Source organism: Salvelinus alpinus, unplaced genomic scaffold, assembly GCF_045679555.1.
Source record: "Salvelinus alpinus unplaced genomic scaffold, SLU_Salpinus.1 scaffold_191, whole genome shotgun sequence".
Classification (NCBI taxonomy): Eukaryota; Metazoa; Chordata; class Actinopteri; order Salmoniformes; family Salmonidae; genus Salvelinus; species Salvelinus alpinus.
The window spans coordinates 15001-42174 of record NW_027256132.1 but is presented as its reverse complement, the minus strand read 5'-3'; the positions used below and the strand labels follow the sequence as shown (position 1 = coordinate 42174).

General features: G+C 40.0%; 1 protein-coding gene across 1 annotated transcript in view; it reads right to left on the bottom strand.

Moving 5' to 3' along the window:
• Nucleotides 1-195: 195 nt before the first annotated feature.
• LOC139567299 (fibrillin-2-like) overlaps nucleotides 196-27174 on the bottom strand; it is a gene marked incomplete at both ends in the record, with an annotated part of 37431 nt that continues 10452 nt past the window's right edge. Inside the window, 2 exons of the mRNA XM_071388721.1 lie at nucleotides 196-321; nucleotides 812-943. Of these exons, the coding sequence (XP_071244822.1) occupies nucleotides 196-321; nucleotides 812-943 (258 nt within the window). The remainder of the gene's footprint in view (nucleotides 322-811; nucleotides 944-27174) is intronic.

Genomic DNA, 27174 nt, shown 5'->3' with positions numbered 1-27174 from the left:
GGGTGTATTTACCTATACATTCAGTCTGTGTAGGGTGTGAGTGAGAGAGATGTAGGGAGAGGGGTGTATTTACCTATACATTCAGTCTGTGTAGGGTGTGAGTGAGAGAGATGTAGGGAGAGGGGTGTATTTACCTATACATTCAGTCTGTGTAGGGTGTGAGTGAGAGAGATGTAGGGAGAGGGGTGTATTTACCTATACATTCAGTCTGTGTAGGGTTGGCGCTGAAGCCTTGGTCACACCTGCAGCGATAGCTTCCAACCGTGTTCTCACAACGACCGTTCTCACAGATACCTGGCTTAGCAGAGCACTCGTTCAGATCTACACACACACACACACACACACACACACACACACACACACACACACACACACACACACACACACACACACACACACACACACACACACACACACACACACACACACACACACACACACACACACACACACACACACAGTGGAGATACAGTGATTCAATCCAGAACAGATGTGCAGGGTAGTCTGCATAAAACTATATCAGATATTGTGAGATGAATGTCAGTTTATTGCATTAGTTCACCAGATGGACAAATCACCATGAAGTGTGATGGTTATAACCTCAACAGAATCCTACATGAACTACAGATCCATTATCACATGTATTGTTTGCTACTAGAAGTAGATGATAGGAACATTGTGTGTACATTGTATGGGATCATACTCCTCTTTGGTGTCTTGGTAAGTTTGGTGTATATGTGAACTGAATAACCCCATAACATAGACCAGCCATGAACTGGTGATGAAACCTGTGTTAGTGTGAGTGTCTTACCTATGCAACCCTCTCCGTTAGGGGCCCTTGTGTAACCAGGGTTACAGATACACATGTAGGTTCCGATCAGGTTCTTACAGCGCATCCCTCTGCTCTCACAGTCATCCAGCCCATCCTCACACTCATTCTGGTCTGCAGGAGAGGGGAGGGAACACACCGTGAGTGTGTGTACAATAATGTGTGTGCTTGTATCTGAGTGTGTGTGTGTGTGAGCGTGCGTACGTGCGTGAATTTGTGCACGCGTGTGTGTCGAAGCTTGTGTGTGTGTGCATATGTGTGTGACAAAGTGCTTTCCTGGGTAACAGAGGATGTGTGTATCCAGCCCTCCCAGATTCTATAAAGGTCTGTTTATAATAGTAATGTAAATACCAGCCTAGAGTCCACACACTGATATCTTCCTCCTGTCTCCTGTCTGTCTCTGACTCAACACCGGTCCCCTCCTCCCCTAGAGTCCACACACTGATATCTTCCTCCTGTCTCCTGTCTGTCTCTGACTCAACACCGGTCCCCTCCTCCCCTAGAGTCCACACACTGATATCTTCCTCCTGTCTCCTGTCTGTCTCTGACTCAACACCGGTCCCCTCCTCCCCTAGAGTCCACACACTGATATCTTCCTCCTGTCTCCTGTCTGTCTCTGACTCAACACCGGTCCCCTCCTCCCCTAGAGTCCACACACTGATATCTTCCTCCTGTCTCCTGTCTGTCTCTGACTCAACACCGGTCCCCTCCTCCCCTAGAGTCCACACACTGATATCTTCCTCCTGTCTCCTGTCTGTCTCTGACTCAACACCGGTCCCCTCCTCCCCTAGAGTCCACACACTGATATCTTCCTCCTGTCTCCTGTCTGTCTCAACACCGGTCCCCTCCTCCCCTAGTAAAACCCTTGTTATGCTCTGCCTCTCTCCCACACAGTGTTGATAAAGTCTTATTCAGATACAGAGAGTTGAGGCAGGGGTGAGGTGGAGACTCCAAGCCTTATGTAAGATGGTGGATAGCTGAAGCCTCATACAGTGACGTCACCGGGGATTAGAAGTAACTGTCACCTCAGAAGCCTAAAAGCTGGACATTTCTGGTTTAGCTGTACTGTACTGACGATAGACTTTGGAATGTTGAATGTTCCCCTACATTCCCTATAGTCCAGCTGTACCTACAGTCTCTACAGTCCTTGTAGTATCTATAGCAGATTCCAGTCCCTGCTGTACCTACAGTCTCTACAGTCCATTTAGTATCTATAGCAGATTCCAGTCCCTGCTGTACCTACAGTCTCTACAGTACATTTAGTATCTATAGCAGATTCCAGTCCCTGCTGTACCTACAGTCTCTACAGTCCATTTAGTATCTATAGCAGATTCCAGTCCAGCTGTACCTACAGTCTCTACAGTCCATTTAGTATCTATAGCAGATTCCAGTCCCTGCTGTACCTACAGTCTCTACAGTTCATTTAGTATCTATAGCAGATTCCAGTCCCTGCTGTACCTACAGTCTCTACAGTCCATTTAGTATCTATAGCAGATTCCAGTCCCTGCTGTACCTACAGTCCTTAAAGTAAGATATCTATAGTATATTATAAACTGGGTGATTCGAACCCTGAATGCTGATTGGCTGACAGCCATGGTATATCAGACCGTATACCATGGGTATAACAAAACATAAATGTTTACTGCTCTAATTACATTGGTAACCAGTTTATAATAGCAATAGGCACTCTGTGTTGCGTTGTGCTTAAGAACATATACCACACCCCTCAGGCCTTATTGCTTAAATGCAGTCCCTACAGGTCTATAGTAAGATATCTATAGCAGATTCCAGTCCCTACAGGTCTATAGTAAGATATCTATAGCAGATTCCAGTCCCTACAGGTCTATAGTAAGATATCTATAGCAGATTCCAGTCCCTACAGGTCTATAGTAAGATATCTATAGCAGATTCCAGTCCCTACAGGTCTATAGTAAGATATCTATAGCAGATTCCAGTCCCTACAGGTCTATAGTAAGATATCTATAGCAGATTCCAGTCCCTACAGGTCTATAGTAAGATATCTATAGCAGATTCCAGTCCCTACAGGTCTATAGTAAGATATCTATAGCAGATTCCAGTCCCTACAGGTCTATAGTAAGATATCTATAGCAGATTCCAGTCCCTACAGGTCTATAGTAAGATATCTATAGCAGATTCCAGTCCCTACAGGTCTATAGTAAGATATCTATAGCAGATTCCAGTCCCTACAGGTCTATAATAAGATATCTATAGCAGATTCCAGTCCCTACAGGTCTATAGATATCTATAGCAGATTCCAGTCCCTACAGGTCTATAATAAGATATCTATAGCAGATTCCAGTCCCTACAGGTCTATAGATATCTATAGCAGATTCCAGTCCCTACAGGTCTATAATAAGATATCTATAGCAGATTCCAGTCCCTACAGGTCTATAGTAAGATATCTATAGCAGATTCCAGTCCCTACAGGTCTATAGTAAGATATCTATAGCAGATTCCAGTCCCTACAGGTCTATAGTAAGATATCTATAGCAGATTCCAGTCCCTACAGGTCTATAGTAAGATATCTATAGCAGATTCCAGTCCCTACAGGTCTATAGTAAGATATCTATAGCAGATTCCAGTCCCTACAGGCCTATAGTAAGATATCTATAGCAGATTCCAGTCCCTACAGGTCTATAGTAAGATATCTATAGCAGATTCCAGTCCCTACAGGTCTATAGTAAGATATCTATAGCAGATTCCAGTCCCTACAGGCCTATAGTAAGATATCTACAGCAGATTCCAGTCCCTACAGGTCTATAGTAAGATATCTATAGCAGATTCCAGTCCCTACAGGTCTATAGATATCTATAGCAGATTCCAGTCCCTACAGGTCTATAGTAAGATATCTATAGCAGATTCCAGTCCCTACAGGTCTATAGTAAGATATCTATAGCAGATTCCAGTCCCTACAGGTCTATAGTAAGATATCTATAGCAGATTCCAGTCCCTACAGGTCTATAGTAAGATATCTATAGCAGATTCCAGTCCCTACAGGTCTATAGTAAGATATCTATAGCAGATTCCAGTCCCTACAGGTCTATAGTAAGATATCTATAGCAGATTCCAGTCCCTACAGGTCTATAGTAAGATATCTATAGCAGATTCCAGTCCCTACAGGTCTATAGTAAGATATCTATAGCAGATTCCAGTCCCTACAGGCCTATAGTAAGATATCTATAGCAGATTCCAGTCCCTACAGGTCTATAGTAAGATATCTATAGCAGATTCCAGTCCCTACAGGTCTATAGTAAGATATCTATAGCAGATTCCAGTCCCTACAGGTCTATAGTAAGATATCTATAGCAGATTCCAGTCCCTACAGGTCTATAGTAAGATATCTATAGCAGATTCCAGTCCCTACAGGTCTATAGTAAGATATCTATAGCAGATTCCAGTCCCTACAGGTCTATAGTAAGATATCTATAGCAGATTCCAGTCCCTACAGGTCTATAGTAAGATATCTATAGCAGATTCCAGTCCCTACAGGTCTATAGATATCTATAGCAGATTCCAGTCCCTACAGGTCTATAATAAGATATCTATAGCAGATTCCAGTCCCTACAGGTCTATAGATATCTATAGCAGATTCCAGTCCCTACAGGTCTATAATAAGATATCTATAGCAGATTCCAGTCCCTACAGGTCTATAGTAAGATATCTATAGCAGATTCCAGTCCCTACAGGTCTATAGTAAGATATCTATAGCAGATTCCAGTCCCTACAGGTCTATAGTAAGATATCTATAGCAGATTCCAGTCCCTACAGGTCTATAGTAAGATATCTATAGCAGATTCCAGTCCCTACAGGTCTATAGTAAGATATCTATAGCAGATTCCAGTCCCTACAGGCCTATAGTAAGATATCTATAGCAGATTCCAGTCCCTACAGGTCTATAGTAAGATATCTATAGCAGATTCCAGTCCCTACAGGTCTATAGTAAGATATCTATAGCAGATTCCAGTCCCTACAGGCCTATAGTAAGATATCTATAGCAGATTCCAGTCCCTACAGGTCTATAGTAAGATATCTATAGCAGATTCCAGTCCCTACAGGTCTATAGATATCTATAGCAGATTCCAGTCCCTACAGGTCTATAGTAAGATATCTATAGCAGATTCCAGTCCCTACAGGTCTATAGTAAGATATCTATAGCAGATTCCAGTCCCTACAGGTCTATAGTAAGATATCTATAGCAGATTCCAGTCCCTACAGGTCTATAGTAAGATATCTATAGCAGATTCCAGTCCCTACAGGTCTATAGTAAGATATCTATAGCAGATTCCAGTCCCTACAGGTCTATAGTAAGATATCTATAGCAGATTCCAGTCCCTACAGGTCTATAGTAAGATATCTATAGCAGATTCCAGTCCCTACAGGTCTATAGTAAGATATCTATAGCAGATTCCAGTCCCTACAGGTCTATAGTAAGATATCTATAGCAGATTCCAGTCCCTACAGGTCTATAGTAAGATATCTATAGCAGATTCCAGTCCCTACAGGTCTATAGTAAGATATCTATAGCAGATTCCAGTCCCTACAGGTCTATAGTAAGATATCTATAGCAGATTCCAGTCCCTACAGGCCTATAGTAAGATATCTATAGCAGATTCCAGTCCCTACAGGTCTATAGTAAGATATCCATAGCAGATTCCAGTCCCTACAGGTCTATAGTAAGATATCTATAGCAGATTCCAGTCCCTACAGGTCTATAGTAAGATATCTATAGCAGATTCCAGTCCCTACAGGTCTATAGTAAGATATCTATAGCAGATTCCAGTCCCTACAGGTCTATAGTAAGATATCTATAGCAGATTCCAGTCCCTACAGGTCTATAGTAAGATATCTATAGCAGATTCCAGTCCCTACAGGTCTATAGTAAGATATCTATAGCAGATTCCAGTCCCTACAGGTCTATAGTAAGATATCTATAGCAGATTCCAGTCCCTACAGGTCTATAGTAAGATATCTATAGCAGATTCCAGTCCCTACAGGTCTATAGTAAGATATCTATAGCAGATTACAGTCCCTACAGAACTATAGTAAGATATCTATAGCAGATTCCAGTCCCTACAGGTCTATAGTAAGGTATCTATAGCAGATTCCAGTCCCTACAGGTCTATAGTAAGATATCTATAGCAGATTCCAGTCCCTACAGGTCTATAGTAAGATATCTATAGCAGATTCCAGTCCCTACAGGTCTATAGTAAGATATCTATAGCAGATTCCAGTCCCTACAGGTCTATAGATATCTATAGCAGATTCCAGTCCCTACAGGCCTATAGTAAGATATCTATAGCAGATTCCAGTCCCTACAGGTCTATAGTAAGATATCTATAGCAGATTCCAGTCCCTACAGGTCTATAGTAAGATATCTATAGCAGATTCCAGTCCCTACAGGCCTATAGTAAGATATCTATAGCAGATTCCAGTCCCTACAGGTCTATAGTAAGATATCTATAGCAGATTCCAGTCCCTACAGGTCTATAGTAAGATATCTATAGCAGATTCCAGTCCCTACAGGCCTATAGTAAGATATCTATAGCAGATTCCAGTCCCTACAGGTCTATAGTAAGATATCTATAGCAGATTCCAGTCCCTACAGGTCTATAGATATCTATAGCAGATTCCAGTCCCTACAGGTCTATAGTAAGATATCTATAGCAGATTCCAGTCCCTACAGGTCTATAGTAAGATATCTATAGCAGATTCCAGTCCCTACAGGTCTATAGTAAGATATCTATAGCAGATTCCAGTCCCTACAGGTCTATAGTAAGATATCTATAGCAGATTCCAGTCCCTACAGGTCTATAGTAAGATATCTATAGCAGATTCCAGTCCCTACAGGTCTATAGTAAGATATCTATAGCAGATTCCAGTCCCTACAGGCCTATAGTAAGATATCTATAGCAGATTCCAGTCCCTACAGGTCTATAGTAAGATATCTATAGCAGATTCCAGTCCCTACAGGTCTATAGTAAGATATCTATAGCAGATTCCAGTCCCTACAGGTCTATAGTAAGATATCTATAGCAGATTCCAGTCCCTACAGGTCTATAGTAAGATATCTATAGCAGATTCCAGTCCCTACAGGTCTATAGTAAGATATCTATAGCAGATTCCAGTCCCTACAGGCCTATAGTAAGATATCTATAGCAGATTCCAGTCCCTACAGGTCTATAGTAAGATATCTATAGCAGATTCCAGTCCCTACAGGTCTATAGTAAGATATCTATAGCAGATTCCAGTCCCTACAGGTCTATAGTAAGATATCTATAGCAGATTCCAGTCCCTACAGGTCTATAGTAAGATATCTATAGCAGATTCCAGTCCCTACAGGTCTATAGTAAGATATCTATAGCAGATTCCAGTCCCTACAGGTCTATAGTAAGATATCTATAGCAGATTCCAGTCCCTACAGGTCTATAGTAAGATATCTATAGCAGATTCCAGTCCCTACAGGTCTATAGATATCTATAGCAGATTCCAGTCCCTACAGGTCTATAATAAGATATCTATAGCAGATTCCAGTCCCTACAGGTCTATAGATATCTATAGCAGATTCCAGTCCCTACAGGTCTATAATAAGATATCTATAGCAGATTCCAGTCCCTACAGGTCTATAGTAAGATATCTATAGCAGATTCCAGTCCCTACAGGTCTATAGTAAGATATCTATAGCAGATTCCAGTCCCTACAGGTCTATAGTAAGATATCTATAGCAGATTCCAGTCCCTACAGGTCTATAGTAAGATATCTATAGCAGATTCCAGTCCCTACAGGTCTATAGTAAGATATCTATAGCAGATTCCAGTCCCTACAGGCCTATAGTAAGATATCTATAGCAGATTCCAGTCCCTACAGGCCTATAGTAAGATATCTATAGCAGATTCCAGTCCCTACAGGTCTATAGTAAGATATCTATAGCAGATTCCAGTCCCTACAGGCCTATAGTAAGATATCTATAGCAGATTCCAGTCCCTACAGGTCTATAGTAAGATATCTATAGCAGATTCCAGTCCCTACAGGTCTATAGATATCTATAGCAGATTCCAGTCCCTACAGGTCTATAGTAAGATATCTATAGCAGATTCCAGTCCCTACAGGTCTATAGTAAGATATCTATAGCAGATTCCAGTCCCTACAGGTCTATAGTAAGATATCTATAGCAGATTCCAGTCCCTACAGGTCTATAGTAAGATATCTATAGCAGATTCCAGTCCCTACAGGTCTATAGTAAGATATCTATAGCAGATTCCAGTCCCTACAGGTCTATAGTAAGATATCTATAGCAGATTCCAGTCCCTACAGGCCTATAGTAAGATATCTATAGCAGATTCCAGTCCCTACAGGTCTATAGTAAGATATCTATAGCAGATTCCAGTCCCTACAGGTCTATAGTAAGATATCTATAGCAGATTCCAGTCCCTACAGGTCTATAGTAAGATATCTATAGCAGATTCCAGTCCCTACAGGTCTATAGTAAGATATCTATAGCAGATTCCAGTCCCTACAGGTCTATAGTAAGATATCTATAGCAGATTCCAGTCCCTACAGGTCTATAGTAAGATATCTATAGCAGATTCCAGTCCCTACAGGTCTATAGTAAGATATCTATAGCAGATTCCAGTCCCTACAGGTCTATAGATATCTATAGCAGATTCCAGTCCCTACAGGTCTATAATAAGATATATATAGCAGATTCCAGTCCCTACAGGTCTATAGATATCTATAGCAGATTCCAGTCCCTACAGGTCTATAATAAGATATCTATAGCAGATTCCAGTCCCTACAGGTCTATAGTAAGATATCTATAGCAGATTCCAGTCCCTACAGGTCTATAGTAAGATATCTATAGCAGATTCCAGTCCCTACAGGTCTATAGTAAGATATCTATAGCAGATTCCAGTCCCTACAGGTCTATAGTAAGATATCTATAGCAGATTCCAGTCCCTACAGGTCTATAGTAAGATATCTATAGCAGATTCCAGTCCCTACAGGCCTATAGTAAGATATCTATAGCAGATTCCAGTCCCTACAGGTCTATAGTAAGATATCTATAGCAGATTCCAGTCCCTACAGGTCTATAGTAAGATATCTATAGCAGATTCCAGTCCCTACAGGCCTATAGTAAGATATCTATAGCAGATTCCAGTCCCTACAGGTCTATAGTAAGATATCTATAGCAGATTCCAGTCCCTACAGGTCTATAGTAAGATATCTACAGCAGATTCCAGTCCCTACAGGTCTATAGTAAGATACCTATAGCAGATTCCAGTCCCTACAGGTCTATAGTAAGATATCTATAGCAGATTCCAGTCCCTACAGGTCTATAGTAAGATATCTATAGCAGATTCCAGTCCCTACAGGTCTATAGATATCTATAGCAGATTCCAGTCCCTACAGGCCTATAGTAAGATATCTATAGCAGATTCCAGTCCCTACAGGTCTATAGTAAGATATCTATAGCAGATTCCAGTCCCTACAGGTCTATAGTAAGATATCTATAGCAGATTCCAGTCCCTACAGGCCTATAGTAAGATATCTATAGCAGATTCCAGTCCCTACAGGTCTATAGTAAGATATCTATAGCAGATTCCAGTCCCTACAGGTCTATAGTAAGATATCTATAGCAGATTCCAGTCCCTACAGGCCTATAGTAAGATATCTATAGCAGATTCCAGTCCCTACAGGTCTATAGTAAGATATCTATAGCAGATTCCAGTCCCTACAGGTCTATAGATATCTATAGCAGATTCCAGTCCCTACAGGTCTATAGTAAGATATCTATAGCAGATTCCAGTCCCTACAGGTCTATAGTAAGATATCTATAGCAGATTCCAGTCCCTACAGGTCTATAGTAAGATATCTATAGCAGATTCCAGTCCCTACAGGTCTATAGTAAGATATCTATAGCAGATTCCAGTCCCTACAGGTCTATAGTAAGATATCTATAGCAGATTCCAGTCCCTACAGGTCTATAGTAAGATATCTATAGCAGATTCCAGTCCCTACAGGCCTATAGTAAGATATCTATAGCAGATTCCAGTCCCTACAGGTCTATAGTAAGATATCTATAGCAGATTCCAGTCCCTACAGGTCTATAGTAAGATATCTATAGCAGATTCCAGTCCCTACAGGTCTATAGTAAGATATCTATAGCAGATTCCAGTCCCTACAGGTCTATAGTAAGATATCTATAGCAGATTCCAGTCCCTACAGGTCTATAGTAAGATATCTATAGCAGATTCCAGTCCCTACAGGCCTATAGTAAGATATCTATAGCAGATTCCAGTCCCTACAGGTCTATAGTAAGATATCTATAGCAGATTCCAGTCCCTACAGGTCTATAGTAAGATATCTATAGCAGATTCCAGTCCCTACAGGTCTATAGTAAGATATCTATAGCAGATTCCAGTCCCTACAGGTCTATAGTAAGATATCTATAGCAGATTCCAGTCCCTACAGGTCTATAGTAAGATATCTATAGCAGATTCCAGTCCCTACAGGTCTATAGTAAGATATCTATAGCAGATTCCAGTCCCTACAGGTCTATAGTAAGATATCTATAGCAGATTCCAGTCCCTACAGGTCTATAGATATCTATAGCAGATTCCAGTCCCTACAGGTCTATAATAAGATATCTATAGCAGATTCCAGTCCCTACAGGTCTATAGATATCTATAGCAGATTCCAGTCCCTACAGGTCTATAGTAAGATATCTATAGCAGATTCCAGTCCCTACAGGTCTATAGATATCTATAGCAGATTCCAGTCCCTACAGGTCTATAATAAGATATCTATAGCAGATTCCAGTCCCTACAGGTCTATAGATATCTATAGCAGATTCCAGTCCCTACAGGTCTATAATAAGATATCTATAGCAGGTTCCAGTCCCTACAGGTCTATAGTAAGATATCTATAGCAGATTCCAGTCCCTACAGGTCTATAGTAAGATATCTATAGCAGATTCCAGTCCCTACAGGTCTATAGTAAGATATCTATAGCAGATTCCAGTCCCTACAGGTCTATAGTAAGATATCTATAGCAGATTCCAGTCCCTACAGGTCTATAGTAAGATATCTATAGCAGATTCCAGTCCCTACAGGCCTATAGTAAGATATCTATAGCAGATTCCAGTCCCTACAGGTCTATAGTAAGATATCTATAGCAGATTCCAGTCCCTACAGGTCTATAGATATCTATAGCAGATTCCAGTCCCTACAGGTCTATAGATATCTATAGCAGATTCCAGTCCCTACAGGTCTATAATAAGATATCTATAGCAGATTCCAGTCCCTACAGGTCTATAGATATCTATAGCAGATTCCAGTCCCTACAGGTCTATAATAAGATATCTATAGCAGATTCCAGTCCCTACAGGTCTATAGTAAGATATCTATAGCAGATTCCAGTCCCTACAGGTCTATAGTAAGATATCTATAGCAGATTCCAGTCCCTACAGGTCTATAGTAAGATATCTATAGCAGATTCCAGTCCCTACAGGTCTATAGTAAGATATCTATAGCAGATTCCAGTCCCTACAGGTCTATAGTAAGATATCTATAGCAGATTCCAGTCCCTACAGACCTATAGTAAGATATCTATAGCAGATTCCAGTCCCTACAGGTCTATAGTAAGATATCTATAGCAGATTCCAGTCCCTACAGGTCTATAGTAAGATATCTATAGCAGATTCCAGTCCCTACAGGCCTATAGTAAGATATCTATAGCAGATTCCAGTCCCTACAGGTCTATAGTAAGATATCTATAGCAGATTCCAGTCCCTACAGGTCTATAGATATCTATAGCAGATTCCAGTCCCTACAGGTCTATAGTAAGATATCTATAGCAGATTCCAGTCCCTACAGGTCTATAGTAAGATATCTATAGCAGATTCCAGTCCCTACAGGTCTATAGTAAGATATCTATAGCAGATTCCAGTCCCTACAGGTCTATAGTAAGATATCTATAGCAGATTCCAGTCCCTACAGGTCTATAGTAAGATATCTATAGCAGATTCCAGTCCCTACAGGTCTATAGTAAGATATCTATAGCAGATTCCAGTCCCTACAGGCCTATAGTAAGATATCTATAGCAGATTCCAGTCCCTACAGGTCTATAGTAAGATATCTATAGCAGATTCCAGTCCCTACAGGTCTATAGTAAGATATCTATAGCAGATTCCAGTCCCTACAGGTCTATAGTAAGATATCTATAGCAGATTCCAGTCCCTACAGGTCTATAGTAAGATATCTATAGCAGATTCCAGTCCCTACAGGTCTATAGTAAGATATCTATAGCAGATTCCAGTCCCTACAGGCCTATAGTAAGATATCTATAGCAGATTCCAGTCCCTACAGGTCTATAGTAAGATATCTATAGCAGATTCCAGTCCCTACAGGTCTATAGTAAGATATCTATAGCAGATTCCAGTCCCTACAGGTCTATAGATATCTATAGCAGATTCCAGTCCCTACAGGCCTATAGTAAGATATCTATAGCAGATTCCAGTCCCTACAGGTCTATAGTAAGATATCTATAGCAGATTCCAGTCCCTACAGGTCTATAGTAAGATATCTATAGCAGATTCCAGTCCCTACAGGCCTATAGTAAGATATCTATAGCAGATTCCAGTCCCTACAGGTCTATAGTAAGATATCTATAGCAGATTCCAGTCCCTACAGGTCTATAGTAAGATATCTATAGCAGATTCCAGTCCCTACAGGCCTATAGTAAGATATCTATAGCAGATTCCAGTCCCTACAGGTCTATAGTAAGATATCTATAGCAGATTCCAGTCCCTACAGGTCTATAGATATCTATAGCAGATTCCAGTCCCTACAGGTCTATAGTAAGATATCTATAGCAGATTCCAGTCCCTACAGGTCTATAGTAAGATATCTATAGCAGATTCCAGTCCCTACAGGTCTATAGTAAGATATCTATAGCAGATTCCAGTCCCTACAGGTCTATAGTAAGATATCTATAGCAGATTCCAGTCCCTACAGGTCTATAGTAAGATATCTATAGCAGATTCCAGTCCCTACAGGTCTATAGTAAGATATCTATAGCAGATTCCAGTCCCTACAGGCCTATAGTAAGATATCTATAGCAGATTCCAGTCCCTACAGGTCTATAGTAAGATATCTATAGCAGATTCCAGTCCCTACAGGTCTATAGTAAGATATCTATAGCAGATTCCAGTCCCTACAGGTCTATAGTAAGATATCTATAGCAGATTCCAGTCCCTACAGGTCTATAGTAAGATATCTATAGCAGATTCCAGTCCCTACAGGTCTATAGTAAGATATCTATAGCAGATTCCAGTCCCTACAGGCCTATAGTAAGATATCTATAGCAGATTCCAGTCCCTACAGGTCTATAGTAAGATATCTATAGCAGATTCCAGTCCCTACAGGTCTATAGTAAGATATCTATAGCAGATTCCAGTCCCTACAGGTCTATAGTAAGATATCTATAGCAGATTCCAGTCCCTACAGGTCTATAGTAAGATATCTATAGCAGATTCCAGTCCCTACAGGTCTATAGTAAGATATCTATAGCAGATTCCAGTCCCTACAGGTCTATAGTAAGATATCTATAGCAGATTCCAGTCCCTACAGGTCTATAGTAAGATATCTATAGCAGATTCCAGTCCCTACAGGTCTATAGATATCTATAGCAGATTCCAGTCCCTACAGGTCTATAATAAGATATCTATAGCAGATTCCAGTCCCTACAGGTCTATAGATATCTATAGCAGATTCCAGTCCCTACAGGTCTATAATAAGATATCTATAGCAGATTCCAGTCCCTACAGGTCTATAGTAAGATATCTATAGCAGATTCCAGTCCCTACAGGTCTATAGTAAGATATCTATAGCAGATTCCAGTCCCTACAGGTCTATAGTAAGATATCTATAGCAGATTCCAGTCCCTACAGGTCTATAGTAAGATATCTATAGCAGATTCCAGTCCCTACAGGTCTATAGTAAGATATCTATAGCAGATTCCAGTCCCTACAGGCCTATAGTAAGATATCTATAGCAGATTCCAGTCCCTACAGGTCTATAGTAAGATATCTATAGCAGATTCCAGTCCCTACAGGTCTATAGTAAGATATCTATAGCAGATTCCAGTCCCTACAGGCCTATAGTAAGATATCTATAGCAGATTCCAGTCCCTACAGGTCTATAGTAAGATATCTATAGCAGATTCCAGTCCCTACAGGTCTATAGATATCTATAGCAGATTCCAGTCCCTACAGGTCTATAGTAAGATATCTATAGCAGATTCCAGTCCCTACAGGTCTATAGTAAGATATCTATAGCAGATTCCAGTCCCTACAGGTCTATAGTAAGATATCTATAGCAGATTCCAGTCCCTACAGGTCTATAGTAAGATATCTATAGCAGATTCCAGTCCCTACAGGTCTATAGTAAGATATCTATAGCAGATTCCAGTCCCTACAGGTCTATAGTAAGATATCTATAGCAGATTCCAGTCCCTACAGGCCTATAGTAAGATATCTATAGCAGATTCCAGTCCCTACAGGTCTATAGTAAGATATCTATAGCATATTCCAGTCCCTACAGGTCTATAGTAAGATATCTATAGCAGATTCCAGTCCCTACAGGTCTATAGTAAGATATCTATAGCAGATTCCAGTCCCTACAGGTCTATAGTAAGATATCTATAGCAGATTCCAGTCCCTACAGGTCTATAGTAAGATATCTATAGCAGATTCCAGTCCCTACAGGTCTATAGTAAGATATCTATAGCAGATTCCAGTCCCTACAGGTCTATAGTAAGATATCTATAGCAGATTCCAGTCCCTACAGGTCTATAGATATCTATAGCAGATTCCAGTCCCTACAGGTCTATAATAAGATATCTATAGCAGATTCCAGTCCCTACAGGCCTATAGATATATATAGCAGATTCCAGTCCCTACAGGTCTATAATAAGATATCTATAGCAGATTCCAGTCCCTACAGGTCTATAGTAAGATATCTATAGCAGATTCCAGTCCCTACAGGTCTATAGTAAGATATCTATAGCAGATTCCAGTCCCTACAGGTCTATAGTAAGATATCTATAGCAGATTCCAGTCCCTACAGGTCTATAGTAAGATATCTATAGCAGATTCCAGTCCCTACAGGTCTATAGTAAGATATCTATAGCAGATTCCAGTCCCTACAGGCCTATAGTAAGATATCTATAGCAGATTCCAGTCCCTACAGGTCTATAGTAAGATATCTATAGCAGATTCCAGTCCCTACAGGTCTATAGTAAGATATCTATAGCAGATTCCAGTCCCTACAGGCCTATAGTAAGATATCTATAGCAGATTCCAGTCCCTACAGGTCTATAGTAAGATATCTATAGCAGATTCCAGTCCCTACAGGTCTATAGATATCTATAGCAGATTCCAGTCCCTACAGGTCTATAGTAAGATATCTATAGCAGATTCCAGTCCCTACAGGTCTATAGTAAGATATCTATAGCAGATTCCAGTCCCTACAGGTCTATAGTAAGATATCTATAGCAGATTCCAGTCCCTACAGGTCTATAGTAAGATATCTATAGCAGATTCCAGTCCCTACAGGTCTATAGTAAGATATCTATAGCAGATTCCAGTCCCTACAGGTCTATAGTAAGATATCTATAGCAGATTCCAGTCCCTACAGGCCTATAGTAAGATATCTATAGCAGATTCCAGTCCCTACAGGTCTATAGTAAGATATCTATAGCAGATTCCAGTCCCTACAGGTCTATAGTAAGATATCTATAGCAGATTCCAGTCCCTACAGGTCTATAGTAAGATATCTATAGCAGATTCCAGTCCCTACAGGTCTATAGTAAGATATCTATAGCAGATTCCAGTCCCTACAGGTCTATAGTAAGATATCTATAGCAGATTCCAGTCCCTACAGGTCTATAGTAAGATATCTATAGCAGATTCCAGTCCCTACAGGTCTATAGTAAGATATCTATAGCAGATTCCAGTCCCTACAGGTCTATAGTAAGATATCTATAGCAGATTCCAGTCCCTACAGGTCTATAGTAAGATATCTATAGCAGATTCCAGTCCCTACAGGCCTATAGTAAGATATCTATAGCAGATTCCAGTCCCTACAGGTCTATAGTAAGATATCTATAGCAGATTCCAGTCCCTACAGGTCTATAGTAAGATATCTATAGCAGATTCCAGTCCCTACAGGTCTATAGTAAGATATCTATAGCAGATTCCAGTCCCTACAGGTCTATAGTAAGATATCTATAGCAGATTCCAGTCCCTACAGGTCTATAGTAAGATATCTATAGCAGATTCCAGTCCCTACAGGTCTATAGTAAGATATCTATAGCAGATTCCAGTCCCTACAGGTCTATAGTAAGATATCTATAGCAGATTCCAGTCCCTACAGGCCTATAGTAAGATATCTATAGCAGATTCCAGTCCCTACAGGTCTATAGTAAGATATCTATAGCAGATTCCAGTCCCTACAGGTCTATAGTAAGATATCTATAGCAGATTCCAGTCCCTACAGGTCTATAGTAAGATATCTATAGCAGATTCCAGTCCCTACAGGTCTATAGTAAGATATCTATAGCAGATTCCAGTCCCTACAGGTCTATAGTAAGATATCTATAGCAGATTACAGTCCCTACAGGCCTATAGTAAGATATCTATAGCAGATTCCAGTCCCTACAGGTCTATAGTAAGATATCTATAGCAGATTACAGTCCCTACAGAACTATAGTAAGATATCTATAGCAGATTCCAGTCCCTACAGGTCTATAGTAAGGTATCTATAGCAGATTCCAGTCCCTACAGGTCTATAGTAAGATATCTATAGCAGATTCCAGTCCCTACAGGTCTATAGTAAGATATCTACAGCAGATTCCAGTCCCTACAGGTCTATAGTAAGATATCTATAGCAGATTCCAGTCCCTACAGGTCTATAGTAAGATATCTATAGCAGATTCCAGTCCCTACAGGTCTATAGTAAGATATCTATAGCAGATTCCAGTCCCTACAGGTCTATAGATATCTATAGCAGATTCCAGTCCCTACAGGCCTATAGTAAGATATATATAGCAGATTCCAGTCCCTACAGGTCTATAGTAAGATATCTATAGCAGATTCCAGTCCCTACAGGTCTATAGTAAGATAACTATAGCAGATTCCAGTCCCTACAGGCCTATAGTAAGATATCTATAGCAGATTCCAGTCCCTACAGGTCTATAGTAAGATATCTATAGCAGATTCCAGTCCCTACAGGTCTATAGTAAGATATCTATAGCAGATTCCAGTCCCTACAGGCCTATAGTAAGATATCTATAGCAGATTCCAGTCCCTACAGGTCTATAGTAAGATATCTATAGCAGATTCCAGTCCCTACAGGTCTATAGATATCTATAGCAGATTCCAGTCCCTACAGGTCTATAGATATCTATAGCAGATTCCAGTCCCTACAGGTCTATAGTAAGATATCTATAGCAGATTCCAGTCCCTACAGGTCTATAGTAAGATATCTATAGCAGATTCCAGTCCCTACAGGTCTATAGTAAGATATCTATAGCAGATTCCAGTCCCTACAGGTCTATAGTAAGATATCTATAGCAGATTCCAGTCCCTACAGGTCTATAGTAAGATATCTATAGCAGATTCCAGTCCCTACAGGCCTATAGTAAGATATCTATAGCAGATTCCAGTCCCTACAGGTCTATAGTAAGATATCTATAGCAGATTCCAGTCCCTACAGGTCTATAGTAAGATATCTATAGCAGATTCCAGTCCCTACAGGTCTATAGTAAGATATCTATAGCAGATTCCAGTCCCTACAGGTCTATAGTAAGATATCTATAGCAGATTCCAGTCCCTACAGGTCTATAGTAAGATATCTATAGCAGATTCCAGTCCCTACAGGCCTATAGTAAGATATCTATAGCAGATTCCAGTCCCTACAGGTCTATAGTAAGATATATATAGCAGATTCCAGTCCCTACAGGTCTATAGTAAGATATCTATAGCAGATTCCAGTCCCTACAGGTCTATAGTAAGATATCTATAGCAGATTCCAGTCCCTACAGGTCTATAGTAAGATATCTATAGCAGATTCCAGTCCCTACAGGTCTATAGTAAGATATCTATAGCAGATTCCAGTCCCTACAGGTCTATAGTAAGATATCTATAGCAGATTCCAGTCCCTACAGGTCTATAGTAAGATATCTATAGCAGATTCCAGTCCCTACAGGTCTATAGATATCTATAGCAGATTCCAGTCCCTACAGGTCTATAATAAGATATCTATAGCAGATTCCAGTCCCTACAGGTCTATAGATATCTATAGCAGATTCCAGTCCCTACAGGTCTATAATAAGATATCTATAGCAGATTCCAGTCCCTACAGGTCTATAGTAAGATATCTATAGCAGATTCCAGTCCCTACAGGTCTATAGTAAGATATCTATAGCAGATTCCAGTCCCTACAGGTCTATAGTAAGATATCTATAGCAGATTCCAGTCCCTACAGGTCTATAGTAAGATATCTATAGCAGATTCCAGTCCCTACAGGTCTATAGTAAGATATCTATAGCAGATTCCAGTCCCTACAGGTCTATAGTAAGATATCTATAGCAGATTCCAGTCCCTACAGGTCTATAGTAAGATATCTATAGCAGATTCCAGTCCCTACAGGTCTATAGTAAGATATCTATAGCAGATTCCAGTCCCTACAGGTCTATAGTAAGATATCTATAGCAGATTCCAGTCCCTACAGGTCTATAGATATCTATAGCAGATTCCAGTCCCTACAGGTCTATAATAAGATATCTATAGCAGATTCCAGTCCCTACAGGCCTATAGATATCTATAGCAGATTCCAGTCCCTACAGGTCTATAATAAGATATCTATAGCAGATTCCAGTCCCTACAGGTCTATAGTAAGATATCTATAGCAGATTCCAGTCCCTACAGGTCTATAGTAAGATATCTATAGCAGATTCCAGTCCCTACAGGTCTATAGTAAGATATCTATAGCAGATTCCAGTCCCTACAGGTCTATAGTAAGATATCTATAGCAGATTCCAGTCCCTACAGGTCTATAGTAAGATATCTATAGCAGATTCCAGTCCCTACAGGCCTATAGTAAGATATCTATAGCAGATTCCAGTCCCTACAGGTCTATAGTAAGATATCTATAGCAGATTCCAGTCCCTACAGGTCTATAGTAAGATATCTATAGCAGATTCCAGTCCCTACAGGCCTATAGTAAGATATCTATAGCAGATTCCAGTCCCTACAGGTCTATAGTAAGATATCTATAGCAGATTCCAGTCCCTACAGGTCTATAGTAAGATATCTATAGCAGATTCCAGTCCCTACAGGTCTATAGTAAGATATCTATAGCAGATTCCAGTCCCTACAGGCCTATAGTAAGATATCTATAGCAGATTCCAGTCCCTACAGGTCTATAGTAAGATATCTATAGCAGATTCCAGTCCCTACAGGTCTATAGTAAGATATCTATAGCAGATTCCAGTCCCTACAGGTCTATAGTAAGATATCTATAGCAGATTCCAGTCCCTACAGGTCTATAGTAAGATATCTATAGCAGATTCCAGTCCCTACAGGTCTATAGTAAGATATCTATAGCAGATTCCAGTCCCTACAGGTCTATAGTAAGATATCTATAGCAGATTCCAGTCCCTACAGGCCTATAGTAAGATATCTATAGCAGATTCCAGTCCCTACAGGTCTATAGTAAGATATCTATAGCAGATTCCAGTCCCTACAGGTCTATAGTAAGATATCTATAGCAGATTCCAGTCCCTACAGGCCTATAGTAAGATATCTATAGCAGATTCCAGTCCCTACAGGTCTATAGTAAGATATCTATAGCAGATTCCAGTCCCTACAGGTCTATAGTAAGATATCTATAGCAGATTCCAGTCCCTACAGGTCTATAGTAAGATATCTATAGCAGATTCCAGTCCCTACAGGCCTATAGTAAGATATCTATAGCAGATTCCAGTCCCTACAGGTCTATAGTAAGATATCTATAGCAGATTCCAGTCCCTACAGGCCTATAGTAAGATATCTATAGCAGATTCCAGTCCCTACAGGTCTATAGTAAGATATCTATAGCAGATTCCAGTCCCTACAGGTCTATAGTAAGATATCTATAGCAGATTCCAGTCCCTACAGGTCTATAGTAAGATATCTATAGCAGATTCCAGTCCCTACAGGTCTATAGTAAGATATCTATAGCAGATTCCAGTCCCTACAGGTCTATAGTAAGATATCTATAGCAGATTCCAGTCCCTACAGGTCTATAGTAAGATATCTATAGCAGATTCCAGTCCCTACAGGTCTATAGTAAGATATCTATAGCAGATTCCAGTCCCTACAGGCCTATAGTAAGATATCTATAGCAGATTCCAGTCCCTACAGGTCTATAGTAAGATATCTATAGCAGATTCCAGTCCCTACAGGTCTATAGTAAGATATCTATAGCAGATTCCAGTCCCTACAGGTCTATAGTAAGATATCTATAGCAGATTCCAGTCCCTACAGGTCTATAGTAAGATATCTATAGCAGATTCCAGTCCCTACAGGTCTATAGTAAGATATCTATAGCAGATTCCAGTCCCTACAGGTCTATAGTAAGATATCTATAGCAGATTCCAGTCCCTACAGGTCTATAGTAAGATATCTATAGCAGATTCCAGTCCCTACAGGTCTATAGTAAGATATCTATAGCAGATTCCAGTCCCTACAGGCCTATAGTAAGATATCTATAGCAGATTCCAGTCCCTACAGGCCTATAGTAAGATATCTATAGCAGATTCCAGTCCCTACAGGTCTATAGTAAGATATATATAGCAGATTCCAGTCCCTACAGGTCTATAGTAAGATATCTATAGCAGATTCCAGTCCCTACAGGTCTATAGTAAGATATCTATAGCAGATTCCAGTCCCTACAGGTCTATAGTAAGATATCTATAGCAGATTCCAGTCCCTACAGGTCTATAGTAAGATATCTATAGCAGATTCCAGTCCCTACAGGTCTATAGTAAGATATCTATAGCAGATTCCAGTCCCTACAATCTATAGTAAGATATCTATAGCAGATTCCAGTCCCTACAGGTCTATAGATATCTATAGCAGATTCCAGTCCCTACAGGTCTATAATAAGATATCTATAGCAGATTCCAGTCCCTACAGGTCTATAGATATCTATAGCAGATTCCAGTCCCTACAGGTCTATAATAAGATATCTATAGCAGATTCCAGTCCCTACAGGTCTATAGTAAGATATCTATAGCAGATTCCAGTCCCTACAGGTCTATAGTAAGATATCTATAGCAGATTCCAGTCCCTACAGGTCTATAGTAAGATATCTATAGCAGATTCCAGTCCCTACAGGTCTATAGTAAGATATCTATAGCAGATTCCAGTCCCTACAGGTCTATAGTAAGATATCTATAGCAGATTCCAGTCCCTACAGGTCTATAGTAAGATATCTATAGCAGATTCCAGTCCCTACAGGTCTATAGTAAGATATCTATAGCAGATTCCAGTCCCTACAGGTCTATAATAAGATATCTATAGCAGATTCCAGTCCCTACAGGTCTATAGTAAGATATCTATAGCAGATTCCAGTCCCTACAGGTCTATAGTAAGATATCTATAGCAGATTCCAGTCCCTACAGGTCTATAGTAAGATATCTATAGCAGATTCCAGTCCCTACAGGTCTATAGTAAGATATCTATAGCAGATTCCAGTCCCTACAGGTCTATAGTAAGATATCTATAGCAGATTCCAGTCCCTACAGGCCTATAGTAAGATATCTATAGCAGATTCCAGTCCCTACAGGTCTATAGTAAGATATCTATAGCAGATTCCAGTCCCTACAGGCCTATAGTAAGATATCTATAGCAGATTCCAGTCCCTACAGGTCTATAGTAAGATATCTATAGCAGATTACAGTCCCTACAGGCCTATAGTAAGATATCTATAGCAGATTCCAGTCCCTACAGGTCTATAGTAAGATATCTATAGCAGATTCCAGTCCCTACAGGTCTATAGTAAGATATCTATAGCAGATTCCAGTCCCTACAGGTCTATAGTAAGATATCTATAGCAGATTCCAGTCCCTACAGGTCTATAGTAAGATATCTATAGCAGATTCCAGTCCCTACAGGTCTATAATAAGATATCTATAGCAGATTCCAGTCCCTACAGGTCTATAGTAAGATATCTATAGCAGATTCCAGTCCCTACAGGTCTATAGTAAGATATCTATAGCAGATTCCAGTCCCTACAGGTCTATAGTAAGATATCTATAGCAGATTCCAGTCCCTACAGGTCTATAGTAAGATATCTATAGCAGATTCCAGTCCCTACAGGTCTATAGTAAGATATCTATAGCAGATTCCAGTCCCTACAGGCCTATAGTAAGATATCTATAGCAGATTCCAGTCCCTACAGGTCTATAGTAAGATATCTATAGCAGATTCCAGTCCCTACAGGCCTATAGTAAGATATCTATAGCAGATTCCAGTCCCTACAGGTCTATAGTAAGATATCTATAGCAGATTCCAGTCCCTACAGGTCTATAGTAAGATATCTATAGCAGATTCCAGTCCCTACAGGTCTATAGTAAGATATCTATAGCAGATTCCAGTCCCTACAGGTCTATAGTAAGATATCTATAGCAGATTCCAGTCCCTACAGGTCTATAGTAAGATATCTATAGCAGATTCCAGTCCCTACAGGTCTATAGTAAGATATCTATAGCAGATTCCAGTCCCTACAGGTCTATAGTAAGATATCTATAGCAGATTCCAGTCCCTACAGGCCTATAGTAAGATATCTATAGCAGATTCCAGTCCCTACAGGTCTATAGTAAGATATCTATAGCAGATTCCAGTCCCTACAGGTCTATAGTAAGATATCTATAGCAGATTCCAGTCCCTACAGGTCTATAGTAAGATATCTATAGCAGATTCCAGTCCCTACAGGTCTATAGTAAGATATCTATAGCAGATTCCAGTCCCTACAGGTCTATAGTAAGATATCTATAGCAGATTCCAGTCCCTACAGGTCTATAGTAAGATATCTATAGCAGATTCCAGTCCCTACAGGTCTATAGTAAGATATCTATAGCAGATTCCAGTCCCTACAGGTCTATAGTAAGATATCTATAGCAGATTCCAGTCCCTTCAGGCCTATAGTAAGATATCTATAGCAGATTCCAGTCCCTACAGGCCTATAGTAAGATATCTATAGCAGATTCCAGTCCCTACAGGTCTATAGTAAGATATATATAGCAGATTCCAGTCCCTACAGGTCTATAGTAAGATATCTATAGCAGATTCCAGTCCCTACAGGTCTATAGTAAGATATCTATAGCAGATTCCAGTCCCTACAGGTCTATAGTAAGATATCTATAGCAGATTCCAGTCCCTACAGGTCTATAGTAAGATATCTATAGCAGATTCCAGTCCCTACAGGTCTATAGTAAGATATCTATAGCAGATTCCAGTCCCTACAATCTATAGTAAGATATCTATAGCAGATTCCAGTCCCTACAGGTCTATAGATATCTATAGCAGATTCCAGTCCCTACAGGTCTATAATAAGATATCTATAGCAGATTCCAGTCCCTACAGGTCTATAGATATCTATAGCAGATTCCAGTCCCTACAGGTCTATAATAAGATATCTATAGCAGATTCCAGTCCCTACAGGTCTATAGTAAGATATCTATAGCAGATTCCAGTCCCTACAGGTCTATAGTAAGATATCTATAGCAGATTCCAGTCCCTACAGGTCTATAGTAAGATATCTATAGCAGATTCCAGTCCCTACAGGTCTATAGTAAGATATCTATAGCAGATTCCAGTCCCTACAGGTCTATAGTAAGATATCTATAGCAGATTCCAGTCCCTACAGGTCTATAGTAAGATATCTATAGCAGATTCCAGTCCCTACAGGTCTATAGTAAGATATCTATAGCAGATTCCAGTCCCTACAGGTCTATAGTAAGATATCTATAGCAGATTCCAGTCCCTACAGGCCTATAGTAAGATATCTATAGCAGATTCCAGTCCCTACAGGTCTATAGTAAGATATCTATAGCAGATTCCAGTCCCTACAGGTCTATAGTAAGATATCTATAGCAGATTCCAGTCCCTACAGGTCTATAGTAAGATATCTATAGCAGATTCCAGTCCCTACAGGTCTATAGTAAGATATCTATAGCAGATTCCAGTCCCTACAGGTCTATAGTAAGATATCTATAGCAGATTCCAGTCCCTACAGGTCTATAGTAAGATATCTATAGCAGATTCCAGTCCCTTCAGGCCTATAGTAAGATATCTATAGCAGATTCCAGTCCCTACAGGCCTATAGTAAGATATCTATAGCAGATTCCAGTCCCTACAGGTCTATAGTAAGATATATATAGCAGATTCCAGTCCCTACAGGTCTATAGTAAGATATCTATAGCAGATTCCAGTCCCTACAGGTCTATAGTAAGATATCTATAGCAGATTCCAGTCCCTACAGGTCTATAGTAAGATATCTATAGCAGATTCCAGTCCCTACAGGTCTATAGTAAGATATCTATAGCAGATTCCAGTCCCTACAGGTCTATAGTAAGATATCTATAGCAGATTCCAGTCCCTACAATCTATAGTAAGATATCTATAGCAGATTCCAGTCCCTACAGGTCTATAGATATCTATAGCAGATTCCAGTCCCTACAGGTCTATAATAAGATATCTATAGCAGATTCCAGTCCCTACAGGTCTATAGATATCTATAGCAGATTCCAGTCCCTACAGGTCTATAATAAGATATCTATAGCAGATTCCAGTCCCTACAGGTCTATAGTAAGATATCTATAGCAGATTCCAGTCCCTACAGGTCTATAGTAAGATATCTATAGCAGATTCCAGTCCCTACAGGTCTATAGTAAGATATCTATAGCAGATTCCAGTCCCTACAGGTCTATAGTAAGATATCTATAGCAGATTCCAGTCCCTACAGGTCTATAGTAAGATATCTATAGCAGATTCCAGTCCCTACAGGTCTATAGTAAGATATCTATAGCAGATTCCAGTCCCTACAGGTCTATAGTAAGATATCTATAGCAGATTCCAGTCCCTACAGGTCTATAGTAAGATATCTATAGCAGATTCCAGTCCCTACAGGTCTATAGATATCTATAGCAGATTCCAGTCCCTACAGGTCTATAATAAGATATCTATAGCAGATTCCAGTCCCTACAGGTCTATAGATATCTATAGCAGATTCCAGTCCCTACAGGTCTATAATAAGATATCTATAGCAGATTCCAGTCCCTACAGGTCTATAGTAAGATATCTATAGCAGATTCCAGTCCCTACAGGTCTATAGTAAGATATCTATAGCAGATTCCAGTCCCTACAGGTCTATAGTAAGATATCTATAGCAGATTCCAGTCCCTACAGGTCTATAGTAAGATATCTATAGCAGATTCCAGTCCCTACAGGTCTATAGTAAGATATCTATAGCAGATTCCAGTCCCTACAGGCCTATAGTAAGATATCTATAGCAGATTCCAGTCCCTACAGGTCTATAGTAAGATATCTATAGCAGATTCCAGTCCCTACAGGTCTATAGTAAGATATCTATAGCAGATTCCAGTCCCTACAGGCCTATAGTAAGATATCTATAGCAGATTCCAGTCCCTACAGGTCTATAGTAAGATATCTATAGCAGATTCCAGTCCCTACAGGTCTATAGTAAGATATCTATAGCAGATTCAAGTCCCTACAGGTCTATAGTAAGATATCTATAGCAGATTCCAGTCCCTACAGGTCTATAGTAAGATATCTATAGCAGATTCCAGTCCCTACAGGCCTATAGTAAGATATCTATAGCAGATTCCAGTCCCTACAGGTCTATAGTAAGATATCTATAGCAGATTCCAGTCCCTACAGGTCTATAGTAAGATATCTATAGCAGATTCCAGTCCCTACAGGTCTATAGTAAGATATCTATAGCAGATTCCAGTCCCTACAGGTCTATAGTAAGATATCTATAGCAGATTCCAGTCCCTACAGGTCTATAGTAAGATATCTATAGCAGATTCCAGTCCCTACAGGCCTATAGTAAGATATCTATAGCAGATTCCAGTCCCTACAGGTCTATAGTAAGATATCTATAGCAGATTCCAGTCCCTACAGGTCTATAGTAAGATATCTATAGCAGATTCCAGTCCCTACAGGTCTATAGTAAGATATCTATAGCAGATTCCAGTCCCTACAGGTCTATAGTAAGATATCTATAGCAGATTCCAGTCCCTACAGGTCTATAGTAAGATATCTATAGCAGATTCCAGTCCCTACAGGTCTATAGTAAGATATCTATAGCAGATTCCAGTCCCTACAGGTCTATAGTAAGATTCTATAGCAGATTCCAGTCCCTACAGGCCTATAGTAAGATATCTATAGCAGATTCCAGTCCCTACAGGTCTATAGTAAGATATCTATAGCAGATTCCAGTCCCTACAGGTCTATAGTAAGATATCTATAGCAGATTCCAGTCCCTACAGGTCTATAGTAAGATATCTATAGCAGATTCCAGTCCCTACAGGTCTATAGTAAGATATCTATAGCAGATTCCAGTCCCTACAGGTCTATAGTAAGATATCTATAGCAGATTACAGTCCCTACAGGCCTATAGTAAGATATCTATAGCAGATTCCAGTCCCTACAGGTCTATAGTAAGATATCTATAGCAGATTACAGTCCCTACAGAACTATAGTAAGATATCTATAGCAGATTCCAGTCCCTACAGGTCTATAGTAAGGTATCTATAGCAGATTCCAGTCCCTACAGGTCTATAGTAAGATATCTATAGCAGATTCCAGTCCCTACAGGTCTATAGTAAGATATCTACAGCAGATTCCAGTCCCTACAGGTCTATAGTAAGATATCTATAGCAGATTCCAGTCCCTACAGGTCTATAGTAAGATATCTATAGCAGATTCCAGTCCCTACAGGTCTATAGTAAGATATCTATAGCAGATTCCAGTCCCTACAGGTCTATAGATATCTATAGCAGATTCCAGTCCCTACAGGTCTATAGATATCTATAGCAGATTCCAGTCCCTACAGGTCTATAGATATCTATAGCAGATTCCAGTCCCTACAGGTCTATAGATATCTACAGCAGATTCCAGTCCCTACAGGTCTATAGATATCTATAGCAGATTCCAGTCCCTACAGGTCTATAGATATCTACAGCAGATTCCAGTC